The sequence below is a fragment of the Salmo salar genome, chromosome ssa20 (genome assembly GCF_905237065.1).
Source record: "Salmo salar chromosome ssa20, Ssal_v3.1, whole genome shotgun sequence".
NCBI classification, from domain to species: domain Eukaryota; kingdom Metazoa; phylum Chordata; class Actinopteri; order Salmoniformes; family Salmonidae; genus Salmo; species Salmo salar.
The window spans coordinates 31,224,543-31,238,777 of NC_059461.1; the positions used below are offsets into that span (position 1 = coordinate 31,224,543).

The 14,235-nt window shown below is 41.6% G+C and overlaps 1 protein-coding gene across 1 annotated transcript; it reads right to left on the bottom strand.

Annotated features, from left to right (window-relative positions):
* Positions 1-10,974: 10,974 nt before the first annotated feature.
* LOC106580483 (myosin regulatory light chain 2, skeletal muscle-like) lies at positions 10,975-11,439 on the bottom strand. Its single transcript, XM_014161596.1, has one exon. The coding sequence runs from the start codon at positions 11,422-11,424 to the stop codon at positions 10,975-10,977; it is 450 nt and encodes a 149-aa protein (XP_014017071.1). The 5' UTR covers positions 11,425-11,439.
* Positions 11,440-14,235: the final 2,796 nt, after the last annotated feature.

Sequence of the window (14,235 nt, forward strand, 5' to 3'; positions counted from 1 at the left end):
AAAGACTGCTTTTCATAACATTGCAATGTGGATAACTAATTCACATGATATGGAATTTTAATCAGTTGCAACTTTTATTGTGCCAATAAGAAAATGCAATAAGTAATTTATGAAAACAAATACAAAATATGGTTTTAAAATATATTTTTTTAAGACAAATAATGAAAAAAATACAATGTTGACGCAGGTATATTGAGAATACTGGAGAGAACATTTCTACCTGTCTCAGCTAAAGTGGGGTGGAAAATATTCAGTGGGGTCTCTACTAACCAAATATGGTTAGTTCTGAAGGGGGCCTGCTGCTGGCTTTTCACTCCGCCCCCTCTATAGTGCCTAATGCAATACACTGTAATAGACTGTACATGTGATACATATTGGCTTGTTGAGAACTGTTCTACCTGTCTCAGCTAAAGTGGAGTGGAAAATACTCAGTCTCTACTAACTAAATATGGTTAGTTTTGGAGGAGCACTGTGTTGTAGACATGCATTTAGTCCTGCATGTTATAAATCCAAAACAATTCATGATTGTACTGTTGTGTTGAATATCAGTTGTAAATACAACACACTTTAATACCTTGCTTTGTTTGTTTCCAGTATGAAATACAATATAAACTAAGACACAATATGAACCATGATGGACTGGCATACCTGTTATCAACCTAATGGTGATCAAATCAATTCCACTTCTAAACATAAAAGGGAGAAGCACCACGCACATGTAGTAAATGTGCAGCAGAACTCAGTAGACAAACAATTTGGACCTGCATTCCAGATATTCTTGTACTTTATGTTTCTCGTGTAAGGTCAAAAGTCACCACTGTAATGCGAAAACCTGTATCCCCATCTCGCTTTATTGATCTTCCAGCAGTTGGCAATGAAAGGTTGACCTACAGATTGAGCTCAGCTAATTTCTTAGCCCATGATCTCCTCCACAATTACAGATTATACTCTCAAAATTGCAGTCAGAATGAAGTGCTGCTGGGTATGTACGACACAGTCCCCCTCCAAAACACATATATGGTTAGTAGAGATCCTACTGAGTATTTCCCACCCCACTTTAGCTGAGATGTGTAGAAAGTAATCTCTACAAGCCTATAAGTATCCCATATACCGTGTATAGCATTGCAGTGAGTGGAGTAAGGAGTCACTAGTACTCTGTATTAAACCTGTTGCCCAGCACAAGAGACCCATTTATGATTTGCAGACTCTATTGAGTAATTCCAATAACATAAATGTGTATTTTATTACAAGTGTATTTCTTTAAATATAGCCTAATCAAAAGAGATCCATCACACTCTCCCAGAAGCTTGGCTGGTGCGTAGCCTACCACTGTGGGTTTTATCTCATGAATTGATATGATGTAGTCAGGTGAGCGGAAACCTTGGGCGGTTGATTCGTGAGTTGCCCTTCATGCCTGCTCCCATACCCTTTAATTCTGTATTTCTTTGTGTCTAATTTGTATACAGGTAGACCAGAAAAGCCACATCCCTGATTGGCAGACGAGTGGCAACCCTGAGTAGAAGCACCTGCTGCTCATCGGTTGTTCTTTGCAAATGCTGTTTTGAATTTAAATAAAATTGTACCTACACATTGAAGAAGGCTGTAAAGCTGAAATGTCTGTGTACACTATCCCTGATGCAGTGAAAAAAAAACATTATACCTTTTTGTTTGATTAAATATAGTCTACACAAAAGCTTCCAGCATACCAGTATTTTTGTAAACTTTCAAAATAAACAATATTACAAATAATATATGTAAAATTATCAATACATTTTTTCAAAGGTGGTTGCAATGCTGTGAAAAACAGTTGTACTGCACTAGAGTGCCAAAAAAAAATCGATATTCCCAAATGTCTTTGCAGGGGGACTCTTATTTTGAGAAAGAAATCCACGATGATGCTGTCAGTATAATATACTGCTGCTTGGAAACCCATCTATGCTATCACGTGGATCCTGATGTGCCTCTTTTTCCCTCTGAAAATGTGCATACTACTTGGTCACTGACTTGTATGTGCCACCTGGTTTCACAGCCTAGCCTTCCTGTTGCCTGTCTGTCGTAAAAAAAACATAATAAATGTTAATATTACATTTTTCCCCAGCAAAATGTTGAATCAGTCAAATTTTATGACCCTGTACAGTATAAGGAAGAGCACACTTTACTTCTGAGACCAGACAGATTGGGCTGCTCCACAATAGTCTAAAGTTACCTCCTCTCCTCATCTTCTCTCCTTTATCTGCACATAGACTTAACTGAAAACTAAGAAGACATGGTATACTGTAGGTGAAAGCAACATGGTGGATGTCTCTTCAGAATCTGTAAGGAGAGGAAACAAATGAGACAAGAAGAGGAAGCTTATTGGAATAGTGGGATGCACCCTGCACTGGCCTTTGCTCTCACACTGTAGGGAAGTGCTCTAACTGGGACAGAGAGGAAGAGACGAAGCGAGAGGCTCCACTGCTATCAAAATCTGTCTATGTGCCTCCCGAGTGGCGCAGTGGTCTAAGGCACTGCATTGCAGTGCTAGCTGTGCCACTAGAGATCCTGGTTTGAGTCCAAGCTCTGTCGCAGCCGGCGGCGACCGGGAAACCCATGGGCGGCGCACAATTGTCCCAGCGTCGTCTGGGTTAGGGGAGGGTTTGGCCGGCAAGGATGTCCTTGTCCCATCGTGCTCTAGCGACTTCTGTGGCGGGCTGGGCGCATGCACGGTCGCCAGGTGTACAGTGTTTCCTCTGACACATTGGTGTGGCTGGGTTAAGCGGGCATTGTGTGAAGAAGCAGTGTGGCTTGGTTCGGTTGTGTTTTTTTCATATGGAGGTCTATGTTGGATTTGGTCAACAAAACATGTGATTGCTAATTTGCTAAGTGAGGCTTCTTTGATTGAATATAAGTTTTGTAATATTTAGGTTGTTACAAATGCACTGATATAAGTGGACGCAGGTGGCATCTTGGCAACTTTGAGAAAAACAATTTTATATCAGAGTTGTGTTTGTCTGTTGTTCCCACCTGATCTCGCCGCCTCCTACCTGCCTTTCCCCTTTTACGACAACGACTCCTATTGTTAGGGCAGAGACAAGACCATCTCATCATTGTACAGTGCATTTGGAAAGTAATCAGACCCTTTGACTTTTTCCACATTTTGTTATGATACAGCCCTCCATCTATCTACACACAATACCCCATAATGACAAAGCAAAAACAGGTTTAGAAATTTGTGCAAATTTATAAAAAAAGAGTAATTTCAAATATCACATTTACATAAGTATTCAGACCCTTTACTCATTACTTTGTTGAAGCACATTTGGCAGTGATTACAGCCTCGAGTCTTCTTTGGTAGGACGCTACAATCTTGGCACACCTGTATTTGGGGAGTTCTCCCATTTTTATCTGCAGATCCTCTCAAGCTCTCTCAGGTTGGATGGGGAGCGTCGTTGCATAGCTGTTTTCATGTTCGATCGGGTTCAAGTCCCGGCTCTGGCTGGGCCACTCAAGGACATTCAGAGACTTGTCCTGAAACCACTCGTGCCTTGTCTTGGCTGTGTGCTTAGGGTCGTTGTCCTGTTGAAAGGTGAACCTTTGCCCCAGTCTGAGGTCCTGAGCGCTCTGGAGCAGGTTTTCATCAAGGATCCCTCTGTACTTTGCTCCATTCATCTTTCCCTCGATCTTGACTAGTCTCCCAGTCCCTGCCGCTGAAAAACATCCCCACAGCATGATGCTGCCATCATTGTGCTTCACCGTAGAGATGGTGCCAGGTTTCCTCCAGACGTGACGCTTGGCATTCAGGCCAAAGAGTTCAATCTTGGTTTCGTCAGACCAGAGAATCTTGTTTCTCATGGTCTGAGGGTCTTTCGTGCCTTTTGGCAAACTCCAAGCGGACTGTCATGTGCCTTTCACTGAGGAGTGGCTTCCATCTGGCCACTCCACCATAAATGCCTGATGGTGGAGTGCTGCAGAGATGGTTGTCCTTCTGGAATGTTCTCCCATCTCCACGGAGGAACTCTGGAGCTCTGTCAGAGTGACCATCGAGTTCTTGGACACCCACCTGACCAAGGCCCTTCTCCCCCGATTGCTCAGTTTGGCCGGGCGGCCAACTCTAGGAAGAGTCTTGGTGGTTCCAAGCTTCTTCCATTTAAGAATGATGGAGGCCGCTATGTTCTTCCGGACCTTCAATGCAGCAGACATTTTTGGTACCCTTCCCCAGATCTGTGCCTCAACAATCCTGTTTCGGAGCTCTACGGACAATTCCTTCGACTTGATGGCTTGGTTTTTGCTCTGACATGCACTCTCAACTGGACCTTATATAAAGTTGATGTCGGAAGTTTACATACACTTAGATTGCAGTCATTAAAACATGTTTTTTCAACCACTCCGCAAATTTCTTGTTAACAAACTATTGTTTTGGCAAGTCGGTTAGGACATCTTCTTTGTGCATGACACAAGTCAATTTTCCAACAATTGTTTACAGACTGATTATTTCACTTATAATTCACTGCTTCACAATTCCAGTGGGACAGATGTTTAGATAGAGTAAGTTGGCTGTGCCTTTAAACAGCTTGGAAAATTCCAGAAAATGTTGTAATGGCTTTAGATGCTTCTGATAAGCTAATTGACATAATTTGAGTCAATTGGAGGAGTACCCGTGGATGTATTTCCAGGCCTACCTTCAAACTCAGTGCCTCTTTGCTTGACATCATGGGAAAATATAAATAAATCAGCCAAGACCTCAGAAAAATAATTGTAGACCTCCACAAGTCTGGTTCATCCTTTGGAGCAATTTCCAAACGCCTGAAGGTACCTCGTTCATCTGTACAAACAATAAAACGCAAGTATAAACACCATGGGACGACGCAGTCGTCATACCACTCAGGAAGGAGACACGTTCTGTCTCCTAGAGATGAACCTACTTTGGTGCGAAAAATGCAAATCAATCCCAGAACAACAGCAAAGGACCTTGTGAAGATGCTGGAGGAAACAGGTACAAAAGTATCTATATCCACAGTAAAACGAGTCCTATATTGACATAACTTGAATGGCCGCTCAGCAAGGAAGAAGCCACTGCTCCAAAACCTCCATAAAAAAAGCCAGACTACGGTTTCCAACTGCACATGAGGACAAATATCGTACTTTTTGGAGAAATGTCCTCTGGTCTGATGAAACAAAAATAGAACTGTTTGGCCATAACGACCATCGTTATGTTTGGAGGAAAAAGGGGGAGGCTTGCAAGCCAAAGAACACCATCCCAACCGTGAAGCACGGGGGTGGCAGCATCATGTTGTGCGGGTGCTTTGCTGCAGGAGGGACTGCTGCACTTCACAAAATAGTTGGCATCATGAGGGATGAAAATTATGTGGATATATTGAAGCAACATCTCAGGACATCAGTCAGGAAGTTAAAGCTTGGTCGCAAATGGGTCTTCCAAATGGACAATGACCCCAAGCATTCTTCCAAAGTTGTGGCAAAATGACTTAAGGACAACAAAGTCAAGGTATTGGAGTGGCCATCACAAAGCCCTGACCTCAATCGTATAGAAAATTTGTGGGCAGAACTGAAAAAGCACGTGCGAGCAAGGAGGCCTACAAACCTGACTCAGTTACACCAACTCTGTCAGGAGGAATGGGCCAAAATTCACCCAACTTATTGTGGGAATCTTGTGGAAAGCTACCCGAAATGTTTGATCCAAGTTAAACAATTTAAAAGCAATGCTACCAAATACTAATTGAGAGTATGTAAACTTCTGACCCACTGGGAATGTGATGAAAGAAATAAAAGCTGAAATAAATCACTCTCTCTACTATTATTCTGACATTTCAAGTTCTTAAAATAAAGGGGTGATCCTAACTGCCCTAAAACAGGGAATGTTTACTGTGATTAAATGTCAGGAATTGTGAAAAATTGTGTTTAAATGTATTTGGCTAAGGTGTATAAAAACTTCCAACTTCAACTGTCGGCAGGTGTGTGCCTTTCCAAATCATGTCCAATCAATTGAATTTACCACAGGTGGACTGCAATCAAGTTGGAGAAACATCTCAAGGATAATTTTTTATACATTTGCAAAATTTCTAAAAACCTTTGCTTTGTCATTATGGGGTATAATGTAGTAGCTTGAGCTAGAAAAATAATCATTTAATACAGTTAAAAAAAATTCAAGGGGCCTGAATACTTTCCGAATGCACTGTAGACATGACAATAAAGCAGTTCTAAAAGTAAAGGATATGTGGGATATGCCATAGAAAAGGGTCAAAAAGCAAATCCCTTGTCAGTTAAAACATTTGAAGGGGAAAAATGGATCCCGATTATATTAAGCGATCTATAGGCCTAACAATGCTTTACTCTGCGATGCGTTAGGCTAGAAACTTGCTGAACATTCCAAAACAAGACACGATGCACATGTGGATATCTTTGTTTCATATCTATGACATTCAGAGGCTGAGATACGACCTAATGTCGAGGAGTAAAAAAGACTGGAAGTGTAGCACGCTGTTTGGAGGGTTCGAAGTCCAACATCAGCTTATATGAAAGATAAAACTTGGACACGTGACGAGACAGCATATGGAGTTCAGCAGGACGTGGCACTGGCCTTTTCTCATTTGGGAAAAAGTCAGTCCTCTGTCCTCTCTCCTCCGTTACCCGGAAACAGATGAGTGGTTGAAGAGAATGTCACTGTCAATTCGTTAGTAGCAGAGAGGAAGAGGTGAAGCGATAGGGACAACTGGGCCAAAAATCTGTGTTCTCCAGTTGGTGGGGTAGTTTAGTTTCTTTCGCTCACCAAGCGAGGGGTTTTTGTATGGAAGTCAATTGCTATGTGTGGTTTATTTGATTAGAATAGAAGTTTAATAATGCTTAGATTGTTACGAGTGTACTGATATAAGTAGGACACGTGACATCACGGAAACTTTGAGAAAAAACACTTTATCGAAGTTGTCTCGAGATGGCTATGCATATTCCTGACATGTAGCTATTAGCATTGCATCTTTATCCGTTGAATACAGGCGGTTGACGTCAACACCCCTCATCGAATATTAAAAAAAGCTTTTAAATATTGAGATGTATCCACCAATCCAAAGAGAGGAATAGGCGGCAGCTTGACAGCCTGCTGTTCCGCTCTGTGGACAACAAATCCTCTTGTTAGGGTGGAGACATAGGTATCTCGTCATTATATCCAAATCTATGTTAGTAGGCAAACAGAAGACAGTCCTCACCTCCTCGATAGCCTCCTTTAGGCAAGGAAGCACAAGTGTATCCTACCTGAGTTCTTTGCAGAAGATTATTGGAATCTGCCACACCCCCATTTGAATCACCTGTTGTTTTCTCAAAGACATGCAAACGTTTAAAAACCACATGCTACTTATCCTTTTATCTATAAAATGTATTGGACAACTAGCTTCATTTGTTTGTATCACTTTCTATATTTCTTTTGGGATTCCATCCTGTTAACGTAATTTGCCTGATGACACGCAATTGGAGAAGAAATCTAATTTCATACAGCCACATTTCTGTCCACTTTCCCTCTTCTCGCCTCCTCTCCTTGGTTACTTTTGACCTTTTTCAAAAGGAGGCCAGAGAGGATGGAGGAGAGAGTACGCAGGAGTTGAGCAAATTCAATTGAGAAAAGGCCTTTTTATTCTGGGTCAAGCAACCACATAGAGAAAGACATAGGACTCATGTTTGTATCTGCACCATTATAGCGTCTGTGACAACATGGGCAGCACCACTGAGGCTATCTACATTTTGAAGTAGTCAATTTTCTTCTTCACAATTGGCTGATCCCTCCTGATGACCCGGTTGGACATGACTCCAACAGGGTCACCAGGAGGGATCAGCCAATGAAGTTGGAAGTCCCACCCAGTTGACTACATTAAAATGGTGGAAGCTCTCAATGGCGCTGCCCATGCTAATACTGCCTTTTGGCCATTAGACCCCTCTATCGTTCTCTATGGGCAACCACCATCGCAATTAGTTGACATGACAGACAGGAATTTATAGACACGTGTAAGGCATTACTAATAAATCATGAACATCCTATTCTCATCATTACTGAAGTAATCTAATGTGTGACTGTTGTTAAAAATATGTTTAAATAAATTGATACTTGATGGCTCATAAATTAAAATGTTAAAACATATTTGTTAGTGAAATAATATTTGTGAAAATATTCTAGACTTTTTCTTTATCCATATTATATGAAATATGATATGAAACTTTATTATAATGAAACTTAACTTACACAAAAGATATCATGAGTCATGTTACACTACAGAAAATTGCAGGAAATTTGCTTCAAAACCCCCAAAAATCCTAGGGACCTGAATTAAACAAAACTAACCTTTGGTGGTGTATTTAACATATCTCAATGACCAGTAATTAAAATAAGCACAAATGCAGACTTGTTCACATCTGTTGAACTAATTTGGTCTTTCACAATAGTTAATGTAAGTCATTGGAAAAATGTTCATTCCTTACAATGGGTGAAAATATAGGGTAATTACTGTACTTGTGTCAGCAACAACACTACTGTAATTCTCCATACTTCTTCTATTATTCCACTTCTTCAAAATTTTGCCGGTGCAACTACTTGTTTTAAGCTAAAGAATGTCCTGGACAGTCTTGTATGTCAAAAATGAGAAAAGGCTATATTGAAATGCCTTAAGTATCTTATTTTGTACTTTTAGTACTTCAAACCAAGTCGTTAAGTTTTTAATGTTCATTCAAAGCATCCTGAATACACCTGACGTTTGATTTTATTTCATTTTAATTCCACCCTGGTTGTAGTCCTAAGCCTCCCAGGAGTCCTCAGAATAAAAATAAAAAACCTGTGGAGGCATGCCCCTGGATCGCGCTAGCCACCCTTTTTTTCTCCTTTTCTCCTTCCTGCCTCTCACAATCTTTGCCATCTCTCTCTCTTACAATGCACTTACGATCCACTGCTAAATCACACTTGACTCTTTTTCAACCGTGGTACCAGGGGCGGAAATCCCGGGGGGGACGGGGGACACACGACCCCCCCATCCTGGGAAAAATATGATTTGTCCCCCCCCAATATATCACTGAAACATAACTATGTAATTTAAATAATATTAATAATACGCAATGAAAGCAATTGTGCTGATTATAGACACTTGATAGCGCGTTTTTAAGTTTCAAAAGATTGCGACCCCCCCCGCCCTTTGCCTCACAATGGTTTGATCCACTGCCAGTTCCTTAGCTTGCTACGTAACTGCCGTGAGGTTCATCCAGTCAATCGCGCACACACACACTAGCTGAATATGCAGAGCTAGCGCGCAAATATTAACTATTAAGCTAGCTAGTACCTATTCCATTTATGTGGCGTCGTCAAAGATGGAATCAGCATGCAGATGATGTAAGTTAGTGCTTCAAAGTCCCTGTGATAAGGTTAGCGATAAACTGAAGTCCAAACTGAACAGAACAACACTCTCTTCTACCATTGTCTTAAATATATTTAATGGTCTCGTTGCAAAAGCTAAATTGTCGCAAGGGAACTTTTATTTATTTATTTTATTTCACCTTTATTTAACCTGGGTAGCAAAGATTATAGCAAACACCACTGAAACTGAATTGGTGCTCGCTAGCTTTGCAAATTCAGCTATTGTTGGAAGCCAGCCAATATGAAACAAACTATTAAAATTACATAAGGTTGCAGCATATGTTGTGTAAATGGTGAACTCATACAGCTGTCAACTCTTGTCATTTTAATCCGTTTCACATTTGCTAGCTACCTTTTAGATCGAAGCCCATATAGAATGATTGAAGATGATAGAAGCCCATCTCCTACTGTAGCCAGCCAGCCAGGTAGAAAAATGGCAGAAAAATAAAAGACGGACATCATAGTATTTTTTGATACACCAAAACGCATAGTAAGAACCCTAGTAGCCTAATATCTCAAAGACTAGTTGATAAAATGTTCATTAGAAAGAAATGAAATTCTAATGGAAATGTTTCACAATGATGTCATTAGGCAGAGCAGGCAACAGATGGCACACAAACAGCAGAGTTGGGGACAGATATGCAGGGACAGACTGGCAGAGACAGGGAGTCTCAGGTAAGTTTGTTGAGTCTTTGTTTGGCAACATTATGAAAGGTTCTCCATTTTTTGGACTTGTAAAATAGGAACATAATTGGAAAATGCCATGGATACCCCCACTCTCAACTTAAACTGGTGACTGAACTAAGATTTGTTAAAGGCAATGGTATTGCTGTTGTGATTAGTTGTGTAGTTTTGGGTACCGGTGGTTAGGAGTACGGCAAACACCTTATTTCTTTGGTTCCTCAATATACATTTACCATATTACAATGTAGGCTATGTGTTACAGCACTACTTTTGGTGACCCCCTCAGGAATTGCTCTTGAGAAAATTTCATGTAATTGTCCCCTCCAAAGTGGATATCAGATTTTCGCCCCTGCGTGGTACAGCACTCGTCCCTTTTAAGCTCCTTCTTTTGAGTACATGAATAGGGGCAAGTGCATTGATTACGTCACATCAAGTTGAGATAAAACAATCACCTACTTGTTTCAAATTAACAATTGAGCACACACCACAGCACCCAAGAGTAAAAGTGTTTGTCTGTAGACACTTAACTGTACATGCATACATGATGTAGGTATGATGCATGAACTATTCGACTTGACAGGGAGAGATAGAAGTGAGGGATGGGGAAGAGGAGAAGGAATCGGAGGCAGGGAGAGGGATAGAGAGGAATAGTTTCGAAGATTAAAGATTTATTTATTGAAAAAGAATCCCACTGTCCCCTGTGGATACTCACACACAGGACACACCCCAAAGCCTTGAATCTTCTCAACTTGACAAAGGAGTATCTCGATAAAGGAGACAAGTCTTTTGTCGTTAGCAGGGTAGAGATGGCGAAAAAAAGGGAGCAAGACCACGTAAGCGGGCCACGGAGTTGGAAAAGGGGGTTAGTGAGGGGGTGACGGAGAGAGGTAGAGAGATTGAGAAAGGTGAATTTACGCTTCGTCCTTATCCTCTCCGTGTGTGATGACATAGCAGATGTTCTTATAGTCTACATTGCCAGCCACATCTGGGGGGAAGGCAGCCCATAGGTTGGTCATCTCCTCAGCGGTGAACCTGTCGCACTGAGTGGTCAGGAGCTCCTCAAGGAATTCCTTCTTGATGAAGCCGGTAGCCTCTGGGTCCAGGACCTTGAAAGTGCTCACGATAATGTACTCAGGATCAGCACCCTTCAGCTTCTCGCCGAACATGGTGAGAAAGACGGTGAAGTTGATGGGACTGCTGGCCTCCTTGACCATGGCTTCCAGCTCCTCATTACTCGTGTTCAGTTGACCCATGGTGGCCAGCACGTCCCTAAGATTGTCCTTGCTGATTATGGCATCTCTGTTCTGGTCAATGATTGTGAAAGCCTCTTTGTACTCCTGGATCTGACTCTGCTCAAACATGGAGAACACATTAGAGGATCCACCCTCTCCCTGCTGCTGCCTCCTCTTGGCCTTCTTGGGGGTCAACGGTAAACAGAACATCCCGTTTAACTCACGATCAACACAGCCAAAACAACCAACATTTTAATGTAACAGCCTGTTTAGGCCAGGAAAAGCCGCTCTTGGTGATTCTGGGCCAAAAGGGCTTGGACCTCCACAGTGGCAAGAGGAACTCCTAAAGTAATCCAACAATATTTTGAGAATGATTCCTCTGTCATAGACATCAGTTCTGCCAGAAGGGCACAAAGTATCGCCTTCTAGGAATTAACTATGTATTGTCATTGACCTCTAAGGATGCTAGGTCTCATTCGGAATAATGGTTAAGCGCCTTTCAATTAGTTACATGGCAGTGAAGCTTAGCTTTGCTTCAGATTTCTATGACTGGGTGCTTCTAGCATTCGTTTGAATAAATTGTACCAATCCAAGTCACACTTTCTCAGCATAAGGCTTTCATAGAAAGGTGAGTTGAATAAAATACACTTGTCCTGTTCTGTTGTAGCCTCAGATTGGCTAAGATTATGTAATATCTCTAGAGCAGTGGTCCCCAATGTTACGGTCGTCGTAATAGATGGACCAAGGCGCAGCGGGTACGTGAATGCTCATTTTTATTTATCCAAAACAAACACGAAAAACGATAAACTGACGACAAAACAGTCTTGTAGGCAACACACAGCAATACAAGAAACAATCTCCCACAAACCCCAAAACAAACATACTCCTAATTATAGGACCTTCAATCAGAGGTAACGATAGACAGCTGCCTCCAACTGAAGGCCCCAACACCAATTAGCAAAACATAGAAATACAAACGACTAGACAGAACATAGAAATAAACTAACAGAACAATAACCAAAATCCCGGAATACATAAATCTAACACCCCTCTACATACACAACCACCCCGAACCATATAAAACAAATACCCCCTGCCACGTCCTGACCAAACTCAAATAACAAATAACCCCTTTACTGGTCAGGACGTGACACCCAAACATTCTTTGAGTATTTCCTTTTGATACACCAATTCAACACAACCAGAGTTTTTAAGCTACAAGATGGCCTTGGGTCTTTAGTTCAGGAGGAGCCAGCTTCCACCAAAGGGTTCTGAACCACCATTTGTGAAACTGTTCTAGAAGTCTCTAAATGTAATTCAGTCCATTTTTGTGCCATTATACGGTTGCTTTGGTATCCTATCAGTTTTACTGTAGACAATCCTAGATCATAAAAACGGTTGTCCAATAAGAGGTATGCGAACACACTCACCATGTCTTAAAAGTTTGTTGGAGTTTTGGTTGTTCAAGAAGAGAAGCCTACGCCAAGCTAATGGGACTGACGTGGATGTGTTGGCCCCTTGGGGCCTTATATACCAGCCCAAGGGGGCTAACTTTAGCCGAATCATCAGGTTTGGCATGGAATGAGGGAGCTGAGGAAAATAGGAGAAAGAGGTAGGAGCAAGGAGGTACTTGGGGTATCACCTTTCCAGCACTCCAAAATAGGCACCGGGAGTCTTGGAATGAGGTGAATTCAATCCCAACATTCAGGACTTACTTTGGTGTCAGTGTCACACGTGGACTAATATGGACAAACCTATATTGCAGCCTTGGCGACTATTGAACCGTCCTGTTATTTCAGCACTGTAAACGAAAGTGCTTCCTTTTCTCTATATCGCTTCATTCATAGCATGCCCAGGGTATTTGGGTAGCACTTTAGTAGGTAATTCCTGTGTACAGCACTTTACACTGCCCATCAACAAGAGATATGTAGCCTATGTGTTTCAAGTGCAGGCTTAGGCTTCCGGTAAACATGTTTTCAAGTCATGACTTGTGTAACTGACCTGTTGAGATCTGTGTGTACAGTATGTATGTACCCCCTACTAGTGTGGAACTTGTGCCACCTGTTTAGGAGACTTTGGACAAGTGAGTCCAGTGGTGTTGAAAAACAATTATAATTTAAATTATTTAACTACAAAGATGAAATGATTTGCAAATGTAAAAGCATGTCTGATTTATTTCTTATAAATAGTTTATATACACTGAGTGTACAAAACAATAAGAACACCTGCTCTTTACATGAAATAGACTGACCAGGTGTATCCAGGTGAAAGCTATGATCCCTTATTGATGTCATGTCTTAAATCCACTTCAATCAGTGGAGATGAAAGGGAGGAGACAGGTTAAAGAAGGATTTTTAAGCCTTGAGACAATTGAGACATGGATTGTGTATGTGTACCATTCAGAGGGTAAATGGGCAAGACAAGTATTTAAGTGCCTTTGAACTGGGTATGGTAGTAGGTGCCAGGCACACCGGTTTGAGTGGGTCAAGAACTGCAACACTGCTGGATTTTTCACGCTCAACAGTTTCAAGTGTATCAAGAATGGTCCACCACCACCCAAAGGACACAACTGTAGGAGGCATTGGAGTCAACATTGGCCAGCATCCCTGTGGAACGATAGACCTAAGATTTTACAATGATATGTGTGAGGACGCGCTGACCAGCTGCCTTTCCCGACTGCATTTTTTTTCTCAAACAATGACCATGGAATAAAGTGTGTGGATGCACAGATTATGTGAGCAGCGCTACAATAAATCTGTAGCCTAAGTATTACAAACATGTTATCTGATGTGTGCCGGCATGATGATACATGAAAGTGATGTATGTTCTTTTGTGTGTCTAGGCGTAGGCCTCTAGGTCTACTCTAGTCGACGGCTTAGTCCCGTAGCAAGACTCTAGTCGACGGCTTAGCCCCGTAGCAAGACTAGCCGACGGCTTAGC

Bases quoted from the DNA above. Each gene is read 5' to 3' on its own strand.
- LOC106580483 (XM_014161596.1), bottom strand. From the start codon at position 11,424: ATGTTTGAGCAGAGTCAGATCCAGGAGTACAAAGAGGCTTTCACAATC.